Below are 26438 nucleotides of genomic sequence, written 5' to 3'. Positions count from 1 at the left end.
TGAGGATATCTCATCTCCCCATCCTTTTGGAATCATCTTTGGATAATGAAAAGTTTGTTTCTAATAAAAAAAATGTATTCATACATTAGTGTGTGGACGTTACATAGACTCTCCTACATTGCAGCAGATAAATGTCGAGAAATTATTATTTGAAACGATTGAAGCAAAGAACAATACCTGGACTTCTATGTGCCTTGGCTGGGTGATATATTTTTCCAGCAGTATTGTGCTTATGCCAAAGGAAGCTGCAGCCTCACGTTGAGCTCCCAAGAAAGCATCAATAAATTCATTTGGGCTATGTACAATCCTCATACCCTAAAATATATTTCATAAAATCTCACATAATATCATAGTTGGAAAAGAAAAATGCTGTACTTTCAGCCTGGAAATGAAAAATGGAAGGGTCATGTCGTATTGTTTGGAATGATTGATTCTTACAGCTTGGTCTGCAGTTTGAGCTTCCATACATGTTTTCCCTCGTATAACTGTTTCTAATTATCACTTTGTGATCTTAAAGGTTTAATTATTGATAATTTGATATTTTGGTTTCAGAGGCATGTGGAGCACTCCTCAGTCCTCAGCCTCATATTTGTTGATTTTTTCCAACCTCGATCAAACACTCAAACATGAATGGACCATGAATCTTCCATAAATTTCTGATTTTTTAGACAAATCAAAAAGTTCTACAATGTTTAAACTCAAAGAAACAACACACCTTCCCACCACCTCCATGAGTTGGTTTTATCAATATTGGATATCCAATTTTGTCTGCTTCTGACTTCATAGTATCAATATCCTGTGCAGTACCATGATACCCAGGCACAAGCGGGACACCAGCTGCACCCATTATTCGCTTTGACGCACTGAAACAGATTGGTAAAATAACATGTTGATTGGCAAGTAGAACAATTATGTCTCAAGAAAAGAGAAGGAAAATTGGTTGTAAGCAAGCAGCGACCCTTCACATAATCAGAAATGGATGCATATTTAAACACGTTATAGATTTATTTGGGAAAAAGGAATGAAAAATTAAATTTAAAAATATATACATGAATAGAAAGGAAGGAAGGAAAGAAGAAAGAAGAACATGAGGGTAAGTAGATAGAAAACGTTATGTTCTGCAGACAGTTATCTAAAGAACTCCCTACTACCTCGTGAGCATAATGGAAAAACCAAGAAAGAGAGATTCAATTTCTCAAACCTTTTGTCACCCATGTGCCGAATTGCAGATATCGGTGGGCCTATAAATGTAAGGCCCTCATCTTCACAGAGTTGTGCAAAATCAGCACTTTCAGATAAAAAACCATAGCCAGGGTGGATAGCCTATGCACCAAAATAATATGCCCACTATTAAAACCATGCTTTATGTAACCAGAATAGGATATAACCATCTGATTGAGAAAAAAATGAGTTAAATAATCGGCAGCATTGATAAACAATGAAGAATGTAAGAATGATGATGTGAGAGCAAAAATGGCGTTAGTTAAGGCCCCGTTTGGTAACCATTTCGTTTTAGATTTTAGTTTTTGAAAATTAAGTCTATTTCCTCACATTTTCTTACATTGGTTTGCACCTTTCTTAAGTACAAAAGTTGAAAACTTAACCAAATTCCAAAAACAAAAACTACTATTTTAGGCCTCATTTTCTTTTAAACAGGCAGGCCAGAAACCATCTCAGAACGACCCTACTTTATGGACTGGACCAACCTCCAACCACTTTAATGCCCCCATTTGGGTTACAAGCTCGCACTACTTAGCTTAGCTATGTTAGGCCCCATTTGGTAACCATTTGGTTTTTTGTTTTTGTTTCTGAAAATTAAGCTTATTTCATCCACATTTTTTACAATGATTTGCATCTTTCTCAAATAAAATGGTTGAATTCTTAGCCAAATTTCAAAAACAAAAACAACTTTTTGAAAGCGACTTTTTTTATTTCTCAAAATTTGACTTGGTTTTTTAAACCATGCGTGAAAAGTAGATAACAAAAGAAAAATTTTGGAGGTGGAAGTAGCGTCCATAGGTTTAATTTTGAAAAACAAAAACAAAAAATAAAATAGTTACCAAACAAGGCCTTAGTTTTCAAATTTTGGCTTGGTTTTTGAAAACATAGTTAAAAATTAGATAAGAAAGCAATAAATTTAGAGGTGGAAAGGGTATTTATAGGCTTAATTTTCAAAATCTAAAAAACTAAAAACCAAATCATTACCAAATGAAGCCTAAGTAATAAAATAATGTCTTGGTGTGAATCAATCGAGAATGCACTCACAAATCACAAATGACACGAAATTAATGTTAATAACTAATATATTGTACTTTTATAACAAAGACCCTTCTCGCGAAAGGGTATATGGAGGAGAAAGTCCCCGATCTATCACAAGTATCCCTATGCCAAGAGCTAGAAGCCAAGCATCTGAAAGAAGTGATTCCACACGGTTCTCACAAACTCACATCTCCAAAGCATGTGATCCAAGTCAGTAATATGTGTTGCTGTGTTTTGTTAGGCAGTGCTTATCAGCTTTTAAATGCAGAAAACGGTAGTGGTTAGATATTTGTTTCAGTATGTCTGTTAGTGAATCCCGCACTTCACAAGTTCCTTTTTTTTCCCAGTAATAGACCACATCAATGGACATATACAAAGTCAGCTATATTATTTCAGCTTTTTTTAATTCCTGCAAGCCTGTATATGGCAATTGGCAACACTGATTGCTTTCAATAAGATGTCAGCGATAGGCATCATTAAACACAGAAGATTACATGCCTATGGCTGACATTATGTACAGGCTAGCATAAAAAATATGCATGAAACCTTCTGTGCTTAGGTTACCAATTTTAAATCCTCCACATTTTACAGTCTTAGCACTGCATGCCACCAAGCACGGATGATTTCATGCCTATGTCAGGTACATTTGTAATCAGGATTACTATAGCAGCATACTGGTACCTACACAGTTTGCCAAGTAGTCAAGGATTCAAATCTACATCCCCACATATTGAACTCAAAAGGCAACGTTGACTTGCAAAGTAAAACATTGTATCGGGGTAAGGGAACAAAAGAAGAAACAACTCTACAGAATTTGGTTGATGTAGAAAGAAACAGCACTTTGATCAAGATTAATCTTGTAGCTGCTGGGACAAAAGAATTAACCCCGGCAGAACTTTTGTATACATTCAATCCTCAATTCTTCTTCATCAAACTCCCCATTGCTACGTTATGTTAGACAGTGTACTCACTCCTCAGACATCACAAGGGAATCATATATTCCTATCGCATCTCAAAATAAGGGATTGGATCAAGACATCACATCGTTGGCCTATGCCTACAAAATCTTTGCAAAAGGGAGCATGCTCAAAGAAAGAAGATAAGTGTGTCAAACACAAACAGGGCATAGGATCGACACTTTTAGTCACTAGGTCCTTGCCTTGGGCTGGAGGATGTCCCCACACACACAAAGTTTGTTCCTTCGCGTATTTGCTCGGCAATACAGTATAGCATTTCAAACAACGAAGATATATTGTCCAAAATAATCACATTTCTGCCTCCAACAACCTTGATCTGAGAACCTTTTCCGATAAGTAAAAATCTCCATTTACCAAGAATATCATTTCCTCTTTGTTATTCTCAGAACTCTAATAGCCATATCAGTTGCTTTCAATCATTCTCCTAATTCCGTTTGAGTACTAAACTTCATTTTAGCATGCTAAATTAAAGTATAAATCAACAGTTGCAAGCATTGTAACAAAAACTCTGTACAGGAAAAACAGAAAATAAACTAGACAAAAACATTGAAGTTCAGTTAAGTTAATAACTAAGAATCCGAGCATTTCCATTATTTCCAACCTCCCATCTACCGTATACTCACCTGCGCACCAGTCCTCGACGCAGCATCGACAATGGACGGAGCATTCAAGTAACTCAACCTCGCCAGCGAAGGGCCAATATGCACAGCCTCATTAGCGGACTTGACATGAAGCGAATTCCGATCAGCGTCACTGAAAACCGCGACAGTTTGAATCCCCAACCTCCTGGCAGTCCTGATGATCCTGCATGCTATCTCACCGCGATTTGCAATCAGAATCTTGTCGATGCGTGGAGCAGGCTGAGTGTTGGAACTGGAGTGTGAGAAGAGTCTGACTCGGAGAAGGCAAGGTTTGTACGCGAGCTTCCGACGGAAGATGATGGACGCCATCGACGCGCCACGGCCTTGCACAGAGCAATAGGGGAACAATTGAATTGAAAAAATGGAAATCTATGGGAATGGCAATTTACGTATGGCGATTGGGGACTAGTGCCATTGAGGATTATCTAATTGTTTCGTGGCAAAACAAATTTTGTTCGTCCTTATCTTACTTTAAACAACCCCTTTTTCAGTTTAAAATTGCTGTATTTTGGATTTGTTTAAAATTGCTTCAACTACTCAAAATTCACGTAATTCAACTAACTTAAATTTATAAGTTGCATTTTATTCCTTGAAAATGAAATAGAACTTATATACTAGCTCGGTTAAATTTTTTTTTGTTGTCTCCTTCCTTAGTATTTTGACCTTTTCCATAGATTAATTTCTAGTCGTAAGTTTGATATACACGACTTTCTCGTTCTATCAAGGTCTAATCAGAATTTAATTTAGTTCTAGTTTTTGTCTGGGATAAAAAGAAATGACCTAGTATTATTAATTTCAAAGTATGAGATTTGATCTCTCATTCCATACATTGTCAGAGAAAAAAAAGGATTCGATTGCTTGCTTTTATAATGGATTAAGTCATAAATAAGATATAAGAGTATAAAACTAAACGTTATTAAACTATGAATGAAGAAAAAATTAAGGTTGTTTGATAGTGATTTCGATTTTGTTTTATATTTTTAAAATTTAGGTTTGTTTTCTCTCATTTTCTAATTATACTATAACTTTTAATCATATTTTAAGGTTTTGAAAAGTACTTTTTGTAGTCTTTAAAACTTGGTTTAGTTTCCAAGACATTAGTAGAAAGTAGATAGAAAGACATATATAGAAAACTTGAGGGTGAAAGTAAGTTTATAATCTGAATTTATTAAATGGTTTCAAGATGAACCTAACCATTAAAATCTTGTTTAATAACCATTTGGCTTTTAATTTTTAATTTTTAAAATTGAAGTTTCTAAACATTACTTTCATTCATATATGTCTTTTGATTTGATATCAACTTTCCATTGATGTTTATAAAAAATCATGTCAAATTTTTTAAAAGGAGAAAAACTAGTTTTTATAAATTTATTTTTTAAAAATTACGATATATTCAAATTTTTTGTTTCCCTAAGAAACGTAAAAATCACGATAAGAAAATGGATTGAAAACGTGCATTAACTTAAAAAATATATATATACACACAACTACAAAGGAAAAGATTTAACAATGGGCCTAATGTATTTTGTTTTAACGTATTAAATAATTGATGTATATTGTTTTAAAGCTCCAATGTTCAAATTCTAGCTTACGTTCTTAATTATATATATATTATTCAATTATTTATTATTTTGTATTATTACATGGTTGTTTTTCTAAAAGCTTTAAAATAGAGAAGTATTTTTAAAGGGAAGAATTGAATAATTTTGTTTCAAGAAGATAATGTCTCACGTGTGTAGTAAATTAATTATAGGGGATGAACAGGGGCATATTTGAGAATGAAATACAATATTGTATGATGTGGCAGATAATGATTGGTTGACTTTATGATATAAGGGGATGGACTTTATGTAGACGATATGGATGAAAGTGACATGGCAGTCAATGAGCTGTCAGATTATTCTTATCCGATGAAATTTAGAAGCCCACGCCAACGCACCAACACCTTTATCAAAAGAAATTCTTTACTTTGGGCCGGCCCATTTAATTTTCTTTTTTATTATCATTTCATTTAGCTCAAGTTTACCAATTGTAAAAGAATTTTATTGATTGATCAATCGTAAATGACCACGATCTAAAACGTAATTAGATTTGTTTTAATCATATTTATTATTATCGTTATTGTTTGATTCTAATGATAGCGATAACAGAAAATGTGACACATTTATAATTATCATATTGTAATGTAACACTATCTATATGGCAATTGTATTGGCTACTGGGTCCCATGAAATCTTCAAGCACGATTGGATCGACCACTCTTTGTTCGTGTTTGCATATTTTATTACATATTTGAAAGTGGACCTCACCTGTGAGTATGAATACAGAACACAACAAACAACAACAAACTTAATCAAATAGCGGCCACTTTTGCGATCATCATTGATTTATTAGGTTTTTCCTAGAATAAACATGGCCTCATGCTATATTATATATTTTATTCATCAATGTTTAAGGTTTTCTTTTTCTTTCAAATTAGTGCATACACTATCAAAAATTTTAATTTTGTCCATGTATCGACATTTTTCAATAAAATTTATTTTAATGTTTAAATTATTAGGGTCGGTGCCCTAAATCTCATGGGTCATCTAGTTTGTAATTGTAAAGTACAAACAATTCATTTATGTTAATAAAATCGAAAGTATTTTATTCGACATTTAGTAGCATTAACCCATAAAACCAATAACTAACATCCAAGGTTATCTTTTGTAGTTTAAACATGTATGCAGAAATATACGGGTGGATCATGTTTAAATGACAACCTAAACGGTCTGTAGTAGTTGGATAAGGCTAGGTACCCTATCTTGGTAATACTACAAGTAACTATATGATTCCCATTGATGTCAACAAGCGAAGGGTCGAAACTGGTATCAAATTCCACAGCGACACTTTGTAAATGTTACAATTATTGTAAAGTTCTACAAATGATTCGATCCTGATCATTCACGTAGAGACACGTGAGTGGGGGTGTCCTATACAAAAGGGTTTGTATAAGAATGGACCACGAAATGAATAGTCTTATCATATAACACGTTAACAGTAGAGACTTACATTTCACCAAGATGTCACCTACATTTCACCAAGATGACCATAGGTGACATGACCAGAATCCTGAGTGGGTTGTGAACTACTGTCTATGAAGACGGTCCTTTGATTTGCATGGGTGAGAGTGGCAAGTTCGTCGACTCAAGATGCTTACCATTTTGGGGATTCGTCTGATTGTAGAGTTGGGAACACAACTACACAAGATAGAACCCACTCATTCCCTAATGTCGAGCTAAGTAGATAAATTGCTCTTTTAAGGGCTGATTCCGAAGCTTGAACAATGTGAGACCACATCCTCTATTGGCCGACAAGAGTTTGGTCATAGTTGGGCTATGACTTATTGTTCATTAGAGGGATCAGTATTACTTAATGAACTAAATGTAAGTACAGGGACAAAACGGTAATTTTGGGTCAACTGTACTTACGAGCAATTTGTGAAGGGTCATTGCACTGTTGACTGGTTATATTCAATGGATATAGAAATATATATGTAGTGTGAAGAGTTCAGTTGTCGGTCTTTAGTGAAGTGACCGATAATTAATGGATGTTGAGTAATTTTAAGTATAGAAGTTCAATTAATTATTCAAATACCACTAGAACTTCAATCTACCAGTCCAAATCTCCATTGTAGCTCAACAGGAATTATTGAGAATTAATTTTGGATTAATTTCAATTGTTCAAATTGATTGATGGATTGATTATATATGATAATTAATTTAAATTAATTATATGTGATATAATTAATATAATGTGTTTGATACATTATAATATAAAGTTTATTTTGAGATGAATTAAATATTTGAATATAATTCAAATACTAATTATATGGATTGAATTCATATAATTAAATTTAATATAAATTTGATTTATATTAAACATCATGATTGATTGATAGAATTTAAACTATAAATTATATTGTATTTGATACAATTTAAAAACTATAGGTTATATGTTATATTTGATATAACATATAGTTTAATATATAATATATATAAGTTGGTTACCATATATATATATATATATATATTAAATTTTTATTATTAAATTATTTTTTAAATTTAATTTAGAAAGGAGTTATAACTCCCTCCCCTATTTTCTCTCATCAATCAATCGTGTTAGGGGAGTGATGTTTTTATGTGATTAATCATCTTCTTCACAGAAGATGTAATTCTCCCAAGTAAATTTCTTTCCTCTCAAAATTCTTCCTCCCTCTCTCAAAATAAACAGAGCTCACACACTCTTGTTAATTCTCACAATAAACAAAAGGCTCACTTGTTGTGGTGGCCAAATTGGGTTGTGTCCATTTTTTGTGTTCGAGTTTCAAACGAAGTGTTTGTGATCGGTTCAAGGAGGAGATTCGTGAACATTTATTTGGCTTCAGGGGTAAGTAATCCAAGCCCCTTAATCCTTCTTTGTTTATTATTTAACATGTTGTATTTTTATGTAAAATGTATAATTAGGGTTTTTCTGTATTATAATTCTTTGTGAAATTGAAATTGGAATCTGTTGAAATGGTGTTTTAGCCTTAAGGGCGTTTTAGTCTTTTTCTTAGTATCTACTGTCTAGAGTTTCTCTCTGTTTGGTTATTTATATATGTCCTATATTGAGTACTGTGTATCAGAAAAATTAAAAGAATAAAAATTCTTCTATTGTGGTTTTTCTCCCTGATCTAGGGTTTCCACGTAAATTTATGTGTTTCTTTTCTTCTCTTCTTTTCCAATATGGTATCAGAGTATGGCGACGAAGCCCTGGCCGTCATTAATGAGAAAAAACTAGAGACTCCAACAGAAACCTTAATTGGAACAAAGAGATCCATGAACGCTGAAGTTGCTGCAGCCATAAGAGAAGTCGTTGAGCATCATTTTCACGCCGCTATGCCTCAACTCCTAAAATCTATGTCTGATCCAACCTCCAGCCAGACCCGACCTGATCCTCCAATTTATAACCAGTGGACTACCGTTGTAGACCCGACCACCGAAACTCTCAGACCAGATCGGCACACAGATCCGAGGTCATATGGTTTTCTGCCTCAGACCCAAGTGACCCATCTGGAATTCAACAACCTTATGGATTTTCTGCTTCAAACCCATCTGCCTCATACCCGATCGGCACCCATTTGCCTCAGACCCGATCTAACCTCCAACAAAACTTCTCAGACCCAATCAGCACCCACCAAATCTTACCTCAGAACCCCCCAATGCACGAAAACCCTTCACCCTCGGGATATTTTGCTCAGGCCGACACCACCGCCCGTGACTGACGGTATATAGGCGATCTTCAGCCTCCGTTTTCAGGTCAGCAGCCAGCCCTAGCGTATGTTTCAGATCGCCCGTGGATGACCCAAGTTACTCAGTCGGTCCAGTCGAACCAACCGGTTCAACCAAACTCGGTCAACCGAACTGGGTCCAGCCGAGCCAGTATGGTCAGTTAGTTCCCAGCCCTTCTTTTTGTCCGTCCTTGAGCCAAAATGAAGCTACTTTTCTAGGGATTTATGGGGAAAACCAACCTATGGCATATTCTAGTGGAATCGTTGGTTTTGAACAGCAGTTGGCCAACTTACAACAGCAAATATCAACCCTTAGATCCACGAAAAATCCTACAACTGGTTTTCATCCACATTCAGACTTCTCTTTATGCTCAGAAATACCGGTAAATGCTTACTCTAACTTACCTGTTGCAAATATTATGTCTAGTTCTGTGGAAAACTCTACAGGAATGTTTATTAGTGAGAAACTTAACGGTGAGAATTACTTTTCTTGGTCCTAATCGGTAAGAATGGTCCTTGAGAGACGTCACAAGTTTGGGTATCTAACTGGAGAAATACCAAAACCAAACCCCGATGATTCCCAGGAACGTATATGGAAAGGAGAGGACTCTCTCATTCGCTCAATTCTGATAAACAGCATGGAACCCTAGATCGGAAAGCCACTTCTGTACTCAGCCTCTGCTCGGGATATTTGGGAAGCTATCCAGAAGCTCTATTCATAGAGGCAAAATGCCTCACGTCTTTATACCTTAAGGAAACATATTCACGAGTGCAAACAAGAGACTCTTGACGTAACGTCTTATTTCAATAGATTGTCCCTGTTATGGCAATAAATGGACTTGTGTCGCGAAGTCGTGTGGAATTGTCCTGTTGACGGAGTTCAGTACTCAAATATTGAGGAGGCGGACCGGGTGTATGATTTTCTATCTGGCTTAAACCCTAAATTTGATGGTGTCCAAAGTCAGATTTTGGGACAGAGACCAATACCGTCTCTAATGGAAGTATGCTCAGAAGACATAACTAGAGCTATGAATGGCTCTAGCAATAACCATTTAGATTCTGCCATGTTTGGAGTCAAATCTTTGGGACCGAAGAGCAACAAACAGAACGGAAAATCCCCACCCATCTGTGAGCACTGTAAGAAACCATGACACACCAAAGATCAAAGCTGGAAGTTACATAGTCGCCCACCGAATGGTAAGCGACGGTCTACGAATGATAAATCAAAAACTAGTTGGGCCCTTGTCAGTGAAACAGGGGATGGTACATCATCAGCCACCAACCAGGTAGAGTCCAACATGGTTGGAACCAGCAATGTTACTCAATCAGGTACTTCTCAGTCCTTTAGCTTCTTGGTCGAAGGGGATGAATCGTGGATCCTTGACTCAGGAGCAACAGACCACCTAACTGGATCATCTGATCAATTCCTCTCGTATTATCCAAGTACGAAAAACGAAAGAATATGAATTGCAGATGGGTCCTTTGCTTCCGTTGCTGGGAAAGGTCACTTATCTCCTATTCAAGGGTTGCTTTTACAGAATGTCCTGCATGTGTCGAAGATATCTTATAATCTGCTATCTGTCAGTAAAATAACCAGAGACCTGAATTGTAATATCGTTTTCTCACAGGATAATGTTTTGTTTCAGGATCTGAGCTCGAGGAAGATGATTGACATTGCCCGGCACAGTAGAGGGCTCTATTTCCTTTCGGAGGATGCTTCATCTAGGAGTTTATCTAGCACTTGTTTACTCTCTTCTCTTACTATTTCTGAAACTGATTTCCTGTTATGGCATTTTTGTCTTGGACATCCGAATTTTCATTATATGAAGTACTTATTTCCCCATTTATTTCGTAATGTTAATATTTCATTTTTATCTTGCGATGTTTGTATTCGTGCAAAATAACCTCGGGTGTCTTTTACTTCCCAGCCTTATAAACCGTCCCAACCTTTCCACCTGATATATAGTGATGTGTGGGGCCTATCAAATATCACAACCGTGTCAGGTAAATGGTGGTTTGTCACCTTCATAGATGATCACACTCGTCTTACATGGGTGTTCCTTCTTACGGATAAATCTGAAGTGACTACAGTCTTTCAGCAATTATACAGCACGGTCGAAACCCAGTTCAATATTAAAATTGCTATCCTTCAGAGTGACAATAGCCGTGAGTTTGTTAATCAGTCTCTTCGTGAGTTTTTAAATTCTAAAGGTATCATCCACCAGAACTCTTGTGCCTATACCCCGCAACAAAATGGGGTGATCGAACAGAAAAACCGTCACCTTGTTGAGGTTGCTCGGGCTCTCATGATTCCTGTATCCATACCCTCGTACCTATGGGGTGATACTATACTCACTACAGCCCATCTCATTAATCAAATGTCTTTCCGTGTCCTCAAGTTCCATACTCCCTTAGCCCATTTCAAAGAATTCTTCTCTTCTACCCGGTTTTTCCCAGATGTTCCTCTTCGAGTATTTAGATGTACGGTGTTTGTTCATAATCATGGTTCCCACAGTAAATTCACTTCTAGGGCTAAAAAATATGTCTTTGTTGGGTATCCGCTCCATCAACGGGGCTACAAATGTTATCAGCCATCTTCTCGAAAGTACTTTGTCACCATGGATGCTACCTTTCAAGAAGACAAACTTTTTTTGCCTGTTAGTCCTCTTCAGGGGGAGACTTTGAGTGAAGAGACTAACACGTCATCCACCTATTCCATTCCTGTAGTCTTGTTTCTTGAACCAATTCCTGACATTAATCCTCCTAGCCTTCCTGACACTAATCCTGGCCCTCCCATTCCGGACAATCCTGTCCTTCCTACAAAACAAGTTCCTTAGATAACCTACTATCGGAAGAATCTACGAAAGGAAATAGTTTCCCCTGCTACTCCACCAGAAAGTGTTCAAGAGCCAGAACCAGAGACAACTCAAGGTAACCATATTCTTGATAATAATAACTCTGTTGAAAGTAGTACAGTGAACATTGACGATGCAGCGACTCTTGACAAAATTAGGGAGGATGAGAATAATGAATTTCCTCTAGATGATGTTCAGGAAAAATGATAGAAGATGTATAAAAGCCTACATTGACTCGGGCTGGGCCGGTTCTGCTACTGACCGGAAGTCAACATCGGGTATTGTACTTTAGTATGGGGAAACCTCGTTACATGGAGGAGTAAGAAACAGGGTGTCGTGGCTAGAAATAGTACCGAAGCTAAATACAGAGCTATATGCTTGGGTATCTGTGAGGAAATTTGGTTGAAGAAGGTATTAGTAGATCTTCATGAAGAGAGTCATAACCCGATGAGACTCTACTGTGACAACAAGGCTGCTATTATGTGGAAAAGGCCCGTATCAATAATTATGATTTTACGTATGGACAATTCACCAACTTGATCTTCCGCGGGAACCGTATGTCCGAACAGGCCTGGAAAAAGAGGTTACGCCGTCACACTATCTGGTTTAGGAAGTTCTATAGCTTGATTTGATTGGCTATATTGTCACTTTCCTGTATTTTTATGCTGTGACCCGATGAGGGTATGCTGTATTTTTATGTAAAATGTATAATTAGGGTTTCTCTGTATTATAATTCTTTGTGAAATTGAAATTGGAATCAATTCCCACTTTCGCATCGGACCTCACAGTCTTACATAAATTGATAAACTCGAGGCATGTTTGGGATTAATTTCAGAATAGTTGTGTGTTTAGATAAAGTGATTTGATTATAATTACAACTATAAAAAGTTGTTAAATTTAAATCATTCTAATATTTGGACGTTCCTTATACAAGCATCTTCAAACAGAACTTGTCGTTATTGATTTGATGATTCCATCTCTTCACAAAATCTCAAAAGATATTGATACTACAATTTCAAATGTATTGCATTTGAGAGCAAAAATTAAATAAGAGACGAGTAAGGTTTGGAGAATGGAAGATAAAAGTTAGTAGGAGAAAGAAAAGAATTAGAAACATAAAGGAATAAATTTATGATAGGAGAAATTGAAACAAAAATCATCATCAACTCGATTACAAATTCCTATAAAAATCAGTATTTTTTAGTACAATAATAAAGATAGAAGAACAAACTTTTAACCTCGAGCTATTCTACTCACTGTGTGTCATCACTTGTATTTTTTTAGTACAATGGTAAAGATGGAGGAACAAACTTCCGACCTTGAGCTATTCTACTCATTATGTGTCATTACTTTTCGGGAAAACCACTCTTTTGGTCCCTGAATTTTCGAAAATGTGTACATTTAGTTTCTCGTGTTTCAAATTGACCATTTTAGTCTCCAAGTTTTTAAAGGTAGATTTAAAAGGTCCCTATAATAAATAGTCCAATAAATTTAAACAAAAAGTTGATTAGATGAGTGACGTGCTTAATGACTTGAAATTTTTATATTTTAATATTTCTCTCTCCTTTCTCTCTTTCCTCCCCTCTTAATCGTAGGAGAGAGGAAAAACCTCTCTTTTTCATCCTAATAATCGGCTCTACTAGAGGGTTAAAAAAGAAATCCTCTCCCCCCCTTAACATCCTCAAATTAGCCATCGAGTCTATTAAAACCATCCTACAAACCCCCAAATTAAGCCCAACTATTAATTACTCAATCCCAATTTAAAACCCCTAAATTCATCCTCCACTGGCTACTTAACAGTCCAAAGTCCAACTAAAACCCCCTAAACTCCTCCACTCTTTGGTTAAATTCTTCATATGTCATCTTTGAAAACTCATATTCTTCTGATTTTTTTGCTTCTTACTTTGCACTTCATGCTTTATACTTTACCCAAAAAATTTAAGCTAGCGAGTAAAGACAAATTTAATTATATCATCTAATATTTTCTTCACTCGTGGACTTAAAATATGAAGAAGAGCAAGACAAGTGGGAGCTTAAACATAGGACCTCTTTGGACCACCTACTTTGATATCATCTTCAATTACCAATTGACCAAAAAGCTTAATTATATATCATTTAACACTTCCATCATTTTTTTGCTCTTCTCTAATACAAGTCTTTTGGCTTTCTTTAGCTTCCTCTGCCGCTAAGTTGTCGCCAGAGTTGTCTTTGATTGGGAATCGAATAGTCAACTTGAATTGCATTTTCCAATTTCTCATTTGGGTTTTTTTTTTTTCTTTTCATCAAATACTACCAATGAAGAGCTTTAAAGTTGAAAACAAGTTAATTTTGGGTTTGGTAATGAGTAATCTTCATGAAGATGGAAACTTTTGTGTTGGGAGAGAGAGAAAACACCAAGATGAGAGTGTTAGAAATAAAAAATTGGAAAATGGTGCTGTTGAAGAGAGATGGAAAAGAGAGAATTTTTTCCCTCTCTCAAACAATCAAGAGAGAAGAAAGGGGAGAGAGAATAAGAGAGAAGGGGAGGAGAGGGAGAGAGAAGAGAGAAATATTAAATATAAAATTTTTCAAATTATCAAACCTCGTGGTTTGAGATTCGGTCCCCCACTACACTTTAACTACAATACCTTTTTTTAATTCATTCTCGAAAACTTAGAAACTAAAATGGTCAATCTAAAATATGAGAAACCAAATGCATACATTCTTAAAAATTCAGAGACTAAAAAGGTAATTATTATTTGCTTATTTTTTCGTCTCATCTCTCATGAAACATTCCACAACTACTCTTTTTTTTTTAACATTTATGAATAGAGAGAACTCGTTATAATCATTAACTAATTCTCTTAGTAATCTAACAATTTCCAGAGAATTCAACTTTATTTTAAGTTACGTAAACTCTCTAGTATTGTAGCACTCATCTTTTTCTAGTACAATAAATACAATACGTCGAAATTTAAACCTTCGACTTTATTAAAAAAATATACACATCAACTATAGTTGAACAACACTCATTTTGTCAAAAGTACCACTTGTCTAATTTTTTTTATTTTTTATGACGATCATCGATTTAGTTGACAGTTTATAATGATAACTATATATAGTGATAATATTGAAAATTAATTTGGGTCCTATTTGAGGGATAGGAAGACAACATGGGATGCATCAAGGGCATGTTTATGGCTGTGGCCTGTACCCCTTGTCTTAAATTTTTTAGTTCAAAAACTAGAAAGTGAAATATTTCTGCTTTATTTAATTCCAAAGAATAGTTGGACACTGTCCCAACCTCTCAAATGTTTCATGTTTTATGTTCACCAAAAACAATCTCTCTTCCTCTTCTATTTTTGCTAATCAACCCAAAATATGCATTCATTTTTTTTCTCTATATTTTATTCATTACTTTTTTTAAAAAAATTAAAGACCATATGTTTTATAATTTCTAATGTGGGATGTGTTTTTTTTTTTTCATTTTATGTTATTTTATAATTTTTTATTTAGTCTATTATGTTTGATTTTTTTTTTTTAATTTAATTGTTGGAGTGTTTTTTCAATTATACTATTATATTGTTAATGTTTAGATATATTAACATAGGTTTACTGAAAATGAAGTAGGTAGGAATTCTAATTTAGAGGAGTAAGTATATCATGTTATCTAAACTAAGCATCACCAATCAACTTTAACACTCACTAACAAGAAGTTTACAATTTTGAAAAATGTCAAAATCTAAAGGAACCAAATTGAAACACAAATATATTACTTTTCCTAGGGACTAAAACACAAATATAACATTTGAAATTTTAAATTAAAAAAAAAAATCACTAGGGACTAAAACACAAATATAACTTTTGAAAAAATAACTTTTGTTCGGTTTCAAATGACATTTCTTTTCCTTTTTATTATCTTTGAAAATTAAGGTCTTATTTGGTAATCATATTATTTTTTGTTTTTGTTCTTTAAAATTAAGTCTATGAACACTATTTCCACCACCAAATATATTCCTTTATTATCTACTCTTCACCAATGATTTAAAAAACCATGCTAAATTTTGAGAACTAAAAAAATTGTTTTCAAAAAGTTGTTTTTGTTTTTAGAATTCGGTCAAAAATGCAATCATTATAGTTAATAAAGATGCAAATCATGCTAAGAAATGTGGATGAAATATGTTTAATGTTTAAAAATAAAAATAAAAAATCAAATGATTACCAAACAGTGTCTAAATTTTTTAACTACCAGCATCCCCAATGATTTTATTTGTTTTATTATTCACTATTTACAAATGATTTAAAAATTTAAGTTTTTTAAGAATTTATTTTTGACATTTAGAATTTAACTAAAAAAATATGTTTTTATTAAGAATTAAAAAAACTATTGTGGAGAAATTGGTAAGAAAACAAGTACATATTTCTTCAAATTAAATGATTGTGATGAAATTTGTATCAAATAGGAGCTAATTAATTGATTCTAACGAAATAATAATAATAATATATGATACAATCAACTGATTAAGTAAGTATATATATATATATAGCATGGATGTTGAAATGTACTCTTAACATATGTATTGATTGGCAAGACAAAGAAAGGTGCTAAAGATGATTGGATGAAAAATTGGATGGAAGTGAAGAGTTGTTTAGTGTATTGACACATAAAGTGGACATATTTATAATTATTTGTGTACATTAATTGATTTTAAAATAATTAAAATCACTTTTATCATATTTAATTTTTTTAAAATAGGCTTTTAATCATACAAAGTTACTTATATAAAAATTGTAAAATCAACAATTAATCCATTTATTTTTTAATCAAAAAAATATAGATTAGATGAAGATGTCATGAAACTCATGATAAAATCTGTAAAATAAACATACCTTTAAAATTGAAGACCAAACTTTCATGCAAAATATTAAAAGAATAAGCAAATATCAATTCACACCCCTGAACTTTGGGAGTTATATCAATTTAAACCTTAAACTAATAATTGTTTCAATTTAAATCATAAACTTTCATAAGTATATCGGTTTATTTCATAAGTATATCAGTTTAAACCTTAAAATTTCATAAGTGTATCAATTTAAACTCTTATTATGTTTCATTTGGATATACTTATAAAGTTATAAGGTTTAAATTAATATACTTATTAAAATTTAGGGTTTAAATTGATATGCTTATGAAAGTTTATAATTTAAATTGATACAATTATTAATCTAGTGTATGAAATGATATTACTTTAAAATATCGAATTTAAATCGATACAATTATTAGTTTATAATTTAAATTGATATAAATGAAGGCAACAAAAATTATTGTAATTATTTTCCAGTGTTAGAGTAAAAAAGGGAAAAAAGAATCACACGAAACCTAAAGAAAATGATGGAATTATTTCTACTAGGAAATTGACAACTCCTATCATTTCTCGTTACTTTGTTTTTTGTTGTATCCAATAAAGCAAAAGGCCACCAACACCTAAAACTTGCACATGTGATTGGCCTATCATTTCAATTTACATTCCTAACTTCCAATCAATATTCATATCATATCATATAATATAAATTATAAACTAATGTTTAATTTAATAATACAATTTTCTCCTATCCACCAAATTAAATTAAATTAAAGTAAAATTCCCAATCAATTTTCCTTCTTATCCCTTCACCGGCCATTCTATTTCAACCACCTTGTCCATTTCAATGCAATAGTCCAAATCCCTTTTGCTAAAATGTTGAAAATCTCTATTCCTTTTTCCCCATAATAAAACAAAATAGACAGCCTTTTTTTAATATAAAAATATCATTTTTCATTTTTAAGTTTTTATTGTATAAGGTGTTTGATAGGCAATAATGGAAGAGAGAGATAAAATTCTAAAGTGAATGATATTATTTGATATGGATGTTTTTAGTCCTTACAAATTGCGATCTAATTCCTTATATTATAACATTTTTCAATTCTACATTTTCTATTAGAATATTAAATTAGTCGATATTTGACATGATATTTAGTAAATTGTCAAATTTTAGCATAATGTTTTAAGTAGCCTCTAATTCTTCCTTTAAAGTAAATAAGTCAATTCACTAAACATTATGATGTATTAGTCTATCATCAATCAATTCTAACCTTCATTTATATTAGGGATGACAACGGGGTGAGATTGTAAATGCACTCTAAACCATTTATAGTATAAGCATAAATTAACTTTCAAAATATATGCTATCGTTCTTACTTGTACTAATTAAGAAAAAAAAATGGATATATATTCTGAAATGAATTAGAGGGATTTGAAAGTTAATTTCTAGAAAAATTGAAAACTCCCTTAAAGTAAAATATGGTGAAGTTAACGCATCCTTTTATAATAATTTAAGTAATGACATGTCGATTTGAACAAATATGCATAATATAGCATATATTTTAGTCCTTATTTGGTAACCATTTCGTTTTTTTGGTTTTTGAAAACTAAGTCTTTTTTTCTCCATATTTCTTATAATGGTTGCATATTTCTTAAGTACAATAGTTGAATTCTTAACCAAATTCCAAAAATAAAAACAAAATTTTAAAATCTATTTTTTTTTTAATTTTCAAATTTTGACTTGGTTTTTTTAAACCATTGATAAAGAGTAGATAATAAAGAAAGAAATTTGGAGGTAGAAGTATTGTCTATAGATTTAATTTTCAAAGGCTTCATTTGGTAACCATTTTATTTTTAGTTTTTGTTTTTTAAAACTAAGTCTATGGACACTAGTTCACATCTAATTTGTTATCGTTTAAAAAACCCAAGCCAAATTTTGAAAACTAAAAAAAAAAGTAGTTTTTTAAAAGTAGTTTTTGTTTTTAGAATTTTGCTAAAAATTTAACCATTTCACTTAACAAATATGCAAATCATCGTAAGAAATGTGAATAAAATAGGTTTAATTTTAAAAAATAAAAACAAAATTATTATTAAAGGACCTAAATGATTAGAAATAGAACTTTAGTACCAATATTCTTAACTTTCACGATGTTAGTAGATAAATAAAGTGATGGAACAAGTAAATCATTACCATGATTTATAGGGGGAATTAAAATGAAATTTGAACAATTTGGGGAATCTATAAGGAAGGAATGAGAAGAAAATGAAAAATGAGAAGAACGTTTGATGATGCACATGCATCAATTATAGTAGCTTGTTAATTCTTGCTACCCTCCCAACCCAACAAAAATCATGATTGACACATCCTACCTTTTTCTTCTATGACACCATCTACCTATTATGCCTCATGACCATGCCCAATTTTATTATTATTTTTTTTAAAAAAAAAACATCAAGTTTTTTTTTCTTTATATAAGAAAAAATAATTAAAGCAAAGATAACAATAATATTAAATAAAATAATAATATTATTATTATCTTTGCAAGAAAATATGAGAAATTATTTCGAAGGACAAAACTGTTAAAAAGTAGTCTATCACAATTTACCGCAGATAGACTCTGATATTTTGCTATTATTTGTAAATATTTTGGTTCATTTTTCTATATTTGAAAACAACATTATATGAATATGTTTTCAAAATTTATAGTGAAAATGATAATAGATAATAAGAAATTTTAAAAATAAATAATAAACTAGAAATAGGGACTACAATTTAAGATACACATATAGAATGGACAATTATCGGAGATAGAGAGAGAAATAATAACCGTGAGTGATTTTGTTGTTATTGTGAAATACTGGAAATAATAGCTATCAATTACGTCAACATGAGCTTAGTTCAATTGACATAGAGTTCATACTACTGATCTCGAGGTCAGATATTGGATTCTCACACATTTTTCCACCCCACACTTTAATTACAATACATTTGAAGAAAAAGAAACAATTATCTGTTACCATTTTTTATATGGAATAGTTTTTTTTTCTAGGTAGTAACTGGTTTCTTGCCTTGGCTTTACTCGAATTTTTAGGCCCAGTTCAATGGTAATTTTTGTTTAAAGAAAAATAAAAAACAATCTTATAAACCCAACTTTCGTTTATGATTTTTTTATTTGGTTATTTAATTTTATCAAAATTCAAAGTCAAAATTTGGAAATAAGAAAAAAAGGGGTAATTGCCGGTTAACTATTTGATTTTTTATCAAAATAAAATTATTATTGTTTTCTCGCTATTTTTTCATTGTATTTTCATATTTCTTAACCCAATATTTGAAATTTTAACTAAATTCTAAAAATAAAAACAAACTTTTCAGCTTCATTTATTAAAAAAATTGTTTTTAGTTTTTTTGTGCTTTTAAAATTTTGTTTTCTCCTAAATTTTATACCATTAGTTTTCACTTTTCTTTTTTTTTAAAGAAAAACTTGAATTTTTAGTCCAGTTTTATAAAATGAAAAGTATTCTTTGAATTTTTTTTTTTTAGTTTTTAAAAATATTTGTACTGATTGGATAATAAAATAAAAAAATTTATAGGTGAGAGTTGCATTGATAAGTTTAATTTTCAAAAATAAAAAAAAAAACTAAACACTCACAATCTAATTTTTGAATTTTTGGCCTGCTTACAAAAAAATTGAATTCAAAGCTAAATTTTAAAAAATTAATTTTGAAATTTAGGTTTATTTCACCTTATTTATCTATATAGTTTTATCTACCTATAGCACTTAGGGTTGGTTTAGTTGCCAATCAAGATTTTGTTTTTATGTTTTCAAATTCATTAAATTAGATAAATATGTGTTTGGTATACAACTTAGATTTTGATTCTGAAAACTGTTTTCGAGTTTTATGATCCAAATAATATAACTTTTGAAAACATCATTTTCCTGTTTTCATTGTATCTAAAATTTGAAATTTAAATCTTAAAATGCAAAACTATTTTGGATAAAGGTAGAACATTTAGAATTACAATACATATCACCCTATAAACTCAATTCATTTTTAAAAATTAAAACATGTATTATGAATTATATAATATTACAAAATAATAATTGTACAATTTTTCTTTGACATAGAAGATGTTCCTAAATAAATTAATAATAGTTTATTGTCAACTAATATTTAGTGGATAACTACAACTAGTTTTATAATTTACAAATATAGTATCAAACACATTTTAAAAATTGTTTAAATTATAATAAAATTTCAGAATATACTATTAAACACATATGTGAAAATATGAAGTATAATCCTGTTTTCATATTTCTATTGTTAGATTTCCTACCAAACATATTCTTATATTCTTAGTCATATTTAAAAAATAATAATAATAAAGTTTTTGAAAACTTTGTTTGGTTTTTTAAACTTTTTTGAAAAAGCAAATAATAATAATAATAATAAAAACTAGATGTGAAAATAATGTTTATAAACTTAATTGTAAAAAATAAAAAGGCAAAAATACAAAATGATTATCAAAGAAAGATGTAGATATTAAAAATTGTGTGTTTTTTTTTGTTTATTTTTTGGGTTTGGGTATATACCTATGTGTTTCACTCTTTTCTTAAGAAATATGAAACTATCATGACGAATTTAAGAGAAAATAAACATAATTAAAAAAAAAAAAAAGAGGGGGAATGTTTCAGGCTTAGGCTTATATATCTGGTGAGTTTTTTCTAACGTAAATAATTTGTTTGTTTGGTGGTTATTTTTATTTGAAACTTTCTTACTTTCTTACTCAGTAATTCTACACGTTTTCTTAATAAAATATGGACTACATTTTGTTTTATTTATTTTGTATTTTTTAAAGTATAAATATATTGTTGCAAGTTTTGGGAAGTAGGATTTACGGTTTACTTTTGCATAGTGGATTCTATTTTTTTTTTAAATAAAATTATTTAAACAATCATTTTACAGATTTGTGCATGTAACATTCCTAGTTAAGTTTGGACGAAATTATATTGAATTTATTGAAACAAAAAATAAAAGTGAATTTATATTGTAAGTAAATATCCTAAAAAAAAGTTATTGTACTATAATGACCCTATTCATGTCACGTTGCATGACGGACAAAAATATGTAACCAAAACCAAATTCTCACTCAATTACATAAACATGCATTTGTATGTGTGTGCGATTCGACCACTTCCCTTTACCTTTCAAACTTCAATTTAAAAAAAAAAAAATTAAAAAGTTATTTTCATTTAAACATTTATGATAAATAATCAGTATAATAAGACCCTGTTTCATAATTATTTGGGATTGGGGTGCTTAGGGTGATGATATGAAATGATATGAGTTGAGATATAAATTCAACTCAATGTTTGGGAGAACAATTTGGTATGTCACTGATATTTTATATAATTTCCAAAAATAGTGTACTTAGCTCTCATCATTACTAATGTTCTCGTTGCCACTCTGACAACTTTCGTCGATGGCCAACTTTGGCCATATCTGACCACCACTGTCAACGGCCAACTCTGGCAATCTCCAACGACGACCACCTCCACCAATTCCAACAATCATTCTTTTCAATTGGTAGTATATTAAAAAATTTAATTCTAATTTAAACAATTGTTTAAAATGTGTTTGATACTATATTTGTAAATCATAAAACTAATTTGACAATAAATTATTATTAATTTATTTAGGAACATGTTTTATGTCAAAAAAATTGTATAATTATTATTTTGCAATATTATATAATTTATAATACATTATATAATACACATTTTAATTTTTAAAAATGAATTGAGTTTCTAACGTGACATGTATTATATTTCTAAATGTTTTTATCTTTATCTAATATAGTTATGCATTTTAAAATTAAAATTTCAGATTTTAGATAGAATGGAAATAGAAAATGATGTTTTCAGAATTTGCATTGTTTGAATCACAAAATTCGAAAATAAATTTTAGAATCAAAGTCCAAGTAGTCTACCAAACACATATTTACTTAACTTAGTGCATTTTACTTTATATATATATATATATATATATATATATATATATATATTAAAAAATTCCCATTTTGTTGGATTGGATAGAATGGTCCAACAAAGAAGCCTACTAGCTAGAGAGTTTGGTGCCCTCTGATTAAAGGGCAAGGGGAGCCTTTAATAACTATGCTTCATTCTTTTACAAAGTTCCCTTGATCCCTTCTTTCTCCTTAAGAGGCAAGTCTTTGAACAAGCCTTTAAATGATGGGTCAAGAAACTTTTCTTTGGGACCAAGTCTCATTTTTTTGGCAAACAACCCTTTCTTTTAAAGGAATATTGATTCGATAGGTCGATATAAAAAAAAAAAAGAGAATAATTGATGTCTCCGACTTATAGAATTATGAATGTAAATATCACGATGTTCACAAATTTCAACTTTGTGATATTTCCTTTTTTTACATTTAGTTAATGTTGATAAATATTAATTGAATTCATATTCAAACAAATTGATCAGATCAATTAGTCTTAGTACACATTAATGGGTAATTAAGGATTAGATGTTTGAGTCTCTGTTTCATACTCATTGTTTGAAAAAAAAAAAAAAGAAAAGAAAAGAAGAAGAAGTCATTTTTGAAAATTTTATAGAGATATTAATAGATCTAATGACATATCGATAAATGGTCTAATATGTAGTTATGATATCGTAGTTGTTGACATTGATATTAAGGAAGAGAGTGAAGAACTTATTCATGATTCACCTTTTATCTTTTTCTTACTCTAGTGAAAAATAAAAGAAAAAATAAAGCATTTGAGCTACTAATGTTTAAGCATAATCTGGGAATGTCTAATTAAAATCAGAACTAAATGTTAGATCATTTATGAAATTTTCTTGCACTTTTTATCATTAAATTTTCTCTATACATTTTAATAATTCTTATTAAGTACTTCGTTTATATAATTTCTCTCACAAAGATGTCTCTCTTTACACATTATTTTTGTTTTTGTTTTTTTGAAGAAATCATGCCTCGATTTAAGTTTAATTTAGTATTATAGAGTTAAATAGTTGAAAAAATTATTAGGATATGATTTGGAGTACTGAGTTGGTTATTATAATCCGTGGTTATTTTAGTTTGGATTATAAGTGTAAACTATTTTAATTTGATGAATAAATAATAAAAACGGTAGCAAAGAATAAAAAAAATGATGAATGTAAAATAGTAATAAATGTAACAAATAGTTTATAATATAGTAAATGAGGAGTTTTGAAATAATGTTGACCATAGTTAATTGAGGATTACAAAATAGTATTTATAGTAATTGGTGGTTTTAATAGTTTGAGCCTAATTGGAAGTCCAAACAACCCTTTAAACATACGATGTTACGGGTAAAATAACTTTGATTAACTAGAAGAATTATTTAAAGCTCCAAGAACATAACTTAACATTTTGAAGTAGAGGCTTAGACATATATATATATATATATATATATATATATATATTGTGCTGAAAGTCAAAATTTTTATGGATTTAGAATAAAATTTTCAATCGTCAATCTCTCTCTATATGTAAAATATTATTTTAAAATTTTAAAGTTGTCATCTACATTTATAATATATAGTTGAAAAGGTTCACATTATGCTTACACAGGCATTTTTATTTATTTTGGTACATTTTATTTAAAAAAGAAAGTTTATTGTTGTTATATTAATGGAGGTTTTTTTTTTAATTATTATTTTGATTTCTTTTAATATTTTTTTAATTGAAGACCTTTTGATTGCAAAAACTTCCGTAACTCATTTACTTTAACAACCCTAGTTTTTTTTTTTTTTTTTTTTCATTTAAAAAAAAAAATCACTACCCATTTTTTTTTAAGCGAGTCAAACTCAACAATAATCTTTCTTTTTAACACTTATGTTAAAATAGAAATATTATCCATATACACACATCTCACTTAAGTTAACTGCATAAAAATATGCAAAGTTTTAAATTTCTCACATGCTCTGTTAATTTTCTGGAAAAAACAATAGAAGTTGATGTTAATTAATATTTTTGGAAACAAGAAAATAAAAAGCATTTAAATCTACCAACAATATTTACTTTTCTTGATGTTTAATATTAATGGAATATATATAATCTTAATCAATTGAGTGGTATGTCAACAATTATTTTGTTAATATATTTATAAAATTTTTGTTAGTTAGTTTGTGATATAATAAAAATGAATGTCATTGGAATGGTAAATGTCTCAATTTTATGAAAATGTCAAAAAAAATATCAACAAAATATGAATTTCATGGGATCAAATATTTTAGGAAAAAAAATTGTAAATGTAAACAAAATTTAAAAAACTTAAATGAATAAATAATGAAAATTGTCATGATAACTGATGTGTACGAATAAGATGTTTGTGATTATAACTACATAGACGCTCATATCAAAAGGTAGCATTAAAATCATTTATATAATTCATTTTTACATGTCAATTTACTAGAATGGTATATAAATGATGTCATGTATGCATTCTAAGTTTTACATATTAGTAGTTGCATCTATTTTCATCTCATTTTAATAATAATAAAAACAACCCCCCAAAAATATTTTTTAGAATAGATTTCAAAGTTGAAGAATAAAATTAGGGAAAATTGTAAAAACCACTCATAAAGTATGGTGGTAATTGCAATTACATCATTAAACTTTCAATTGTAAAACTTAGGCCCTTGAGCTTCTACAAGTGTTTAAAATTGGATTCTCAAACTTAAAATAATCGTAGAAATTGGATCTCCAAATGATAAAAATTGAACACTCAAACTTATATACTTGTTACAATTTCTATAATTATATGAATTTGAGATTCAAATTTTAGCACTTGTTTAAGTTTATGTGTATAATTACAACTACCATTATATTTTAGAGTAGTTTTTGCAATTTTTCCATAGAATAAAAAATTTTCAAAATTTAAAGAGAGGATTAAAATATATCTCAAACTTCATGTTTTTTAGGTCCCGTTTGGAAACCATTTCATTTTTTATTTTGGTTTTTGAAAGTTAAGTCTATTTCCTCCACATTTCTTACACTAATTTGCATATTTCTTAAGTACAATGGTTGAATTATAAGTCAAATTCTAAAAACAAAACAAGTTTTCAAACGCTACTTTTTTGTTTTCAAAATTTGGTTTGGTTTTTACACCATTGGTAAAAAGTAGATAAAAAACAATAATAAAAAAAATGGAGGAGAAAGTAATGTCTATAGTCTTAAACATAACAAACAACAAAATAGTTATCAAACGGGATCTTAATATTTTATTCATAGTATTAAACTTTTGTTGATATGTCTATATTTTCATTAATACTTCCATATTTTGATAAGTTCAATATTAATATGAGAGAGATGGATTGATAATTCCATTATAGCATAGAAAAAGCTAACAAACATAACAAATAAACAACAAAACATCACTAATATAAATATAATACAAGTAATAAATACGCTAACTTATTTAAAAATCTATTATTATTATTATTATTATTTTTAAAAATTGCATTTCATAAAATATTTCCATACGTTTCAA

The 26438-nt window shown here is 30.4% G+C and overlaps 1 protein-coding gene across 2 annotated transcripts in view; it reads right to left on the bottom strand.

Annotated features, from left to right (window-relative positions):
• The window catches only part of MCCA (methylcrotonyl-CoA carboxylase alpha chain), a 39928-nt gene extending 35562 nt beyond the window's left edge, over window positions 1-4366 (bottom strand). For both annotated transcript variants that reach the window (XM_039040942.2, XM_039040941.2), the window contains exons 1-4: window positions 3860-4366; window positions 1202-1323; window positions 716-863; window positions 178-315 (exon numbers count right to left, since the gene is read on the bottom strand). In XM_039040942.2, coding sequence (XP_038896870.1) covers window positions 178-315; window positions 716-863; window positions 1202-1323; window positions 3860-4186 — 735 coding nt within the window. In that variant the 5' untranslated portion in view covers window positions 4187-4366. The remainder of the gene's footprint in view (window positions 1-177; window positions 316-715; window positions 864-1201; window positions 1324-3859) is intronic.
• Between the last annotated feature and the right edge of the window lie 22072 nt (window positions 4367-26438).

Source organism: Benincasa hispida, chromosome 9, assembly GCF_027475165.1.
Source record: "Benincasa hispida cultivar pf3 chromosome 9, pf3_genome.v1.1, whole genome shotgun sequence".
Lineage (NCBI taxonomy): Eukaryota > Viridiplantae > Streptophyta > Magnoliopsida > Cucurbitales > Cucurbitaceae > Benincasa > Benincasa hispida.
Note: the sequence above shows the minus strand (reverse complement) of the source record. Positions and strands in the feature narration are given on the sequence as shown.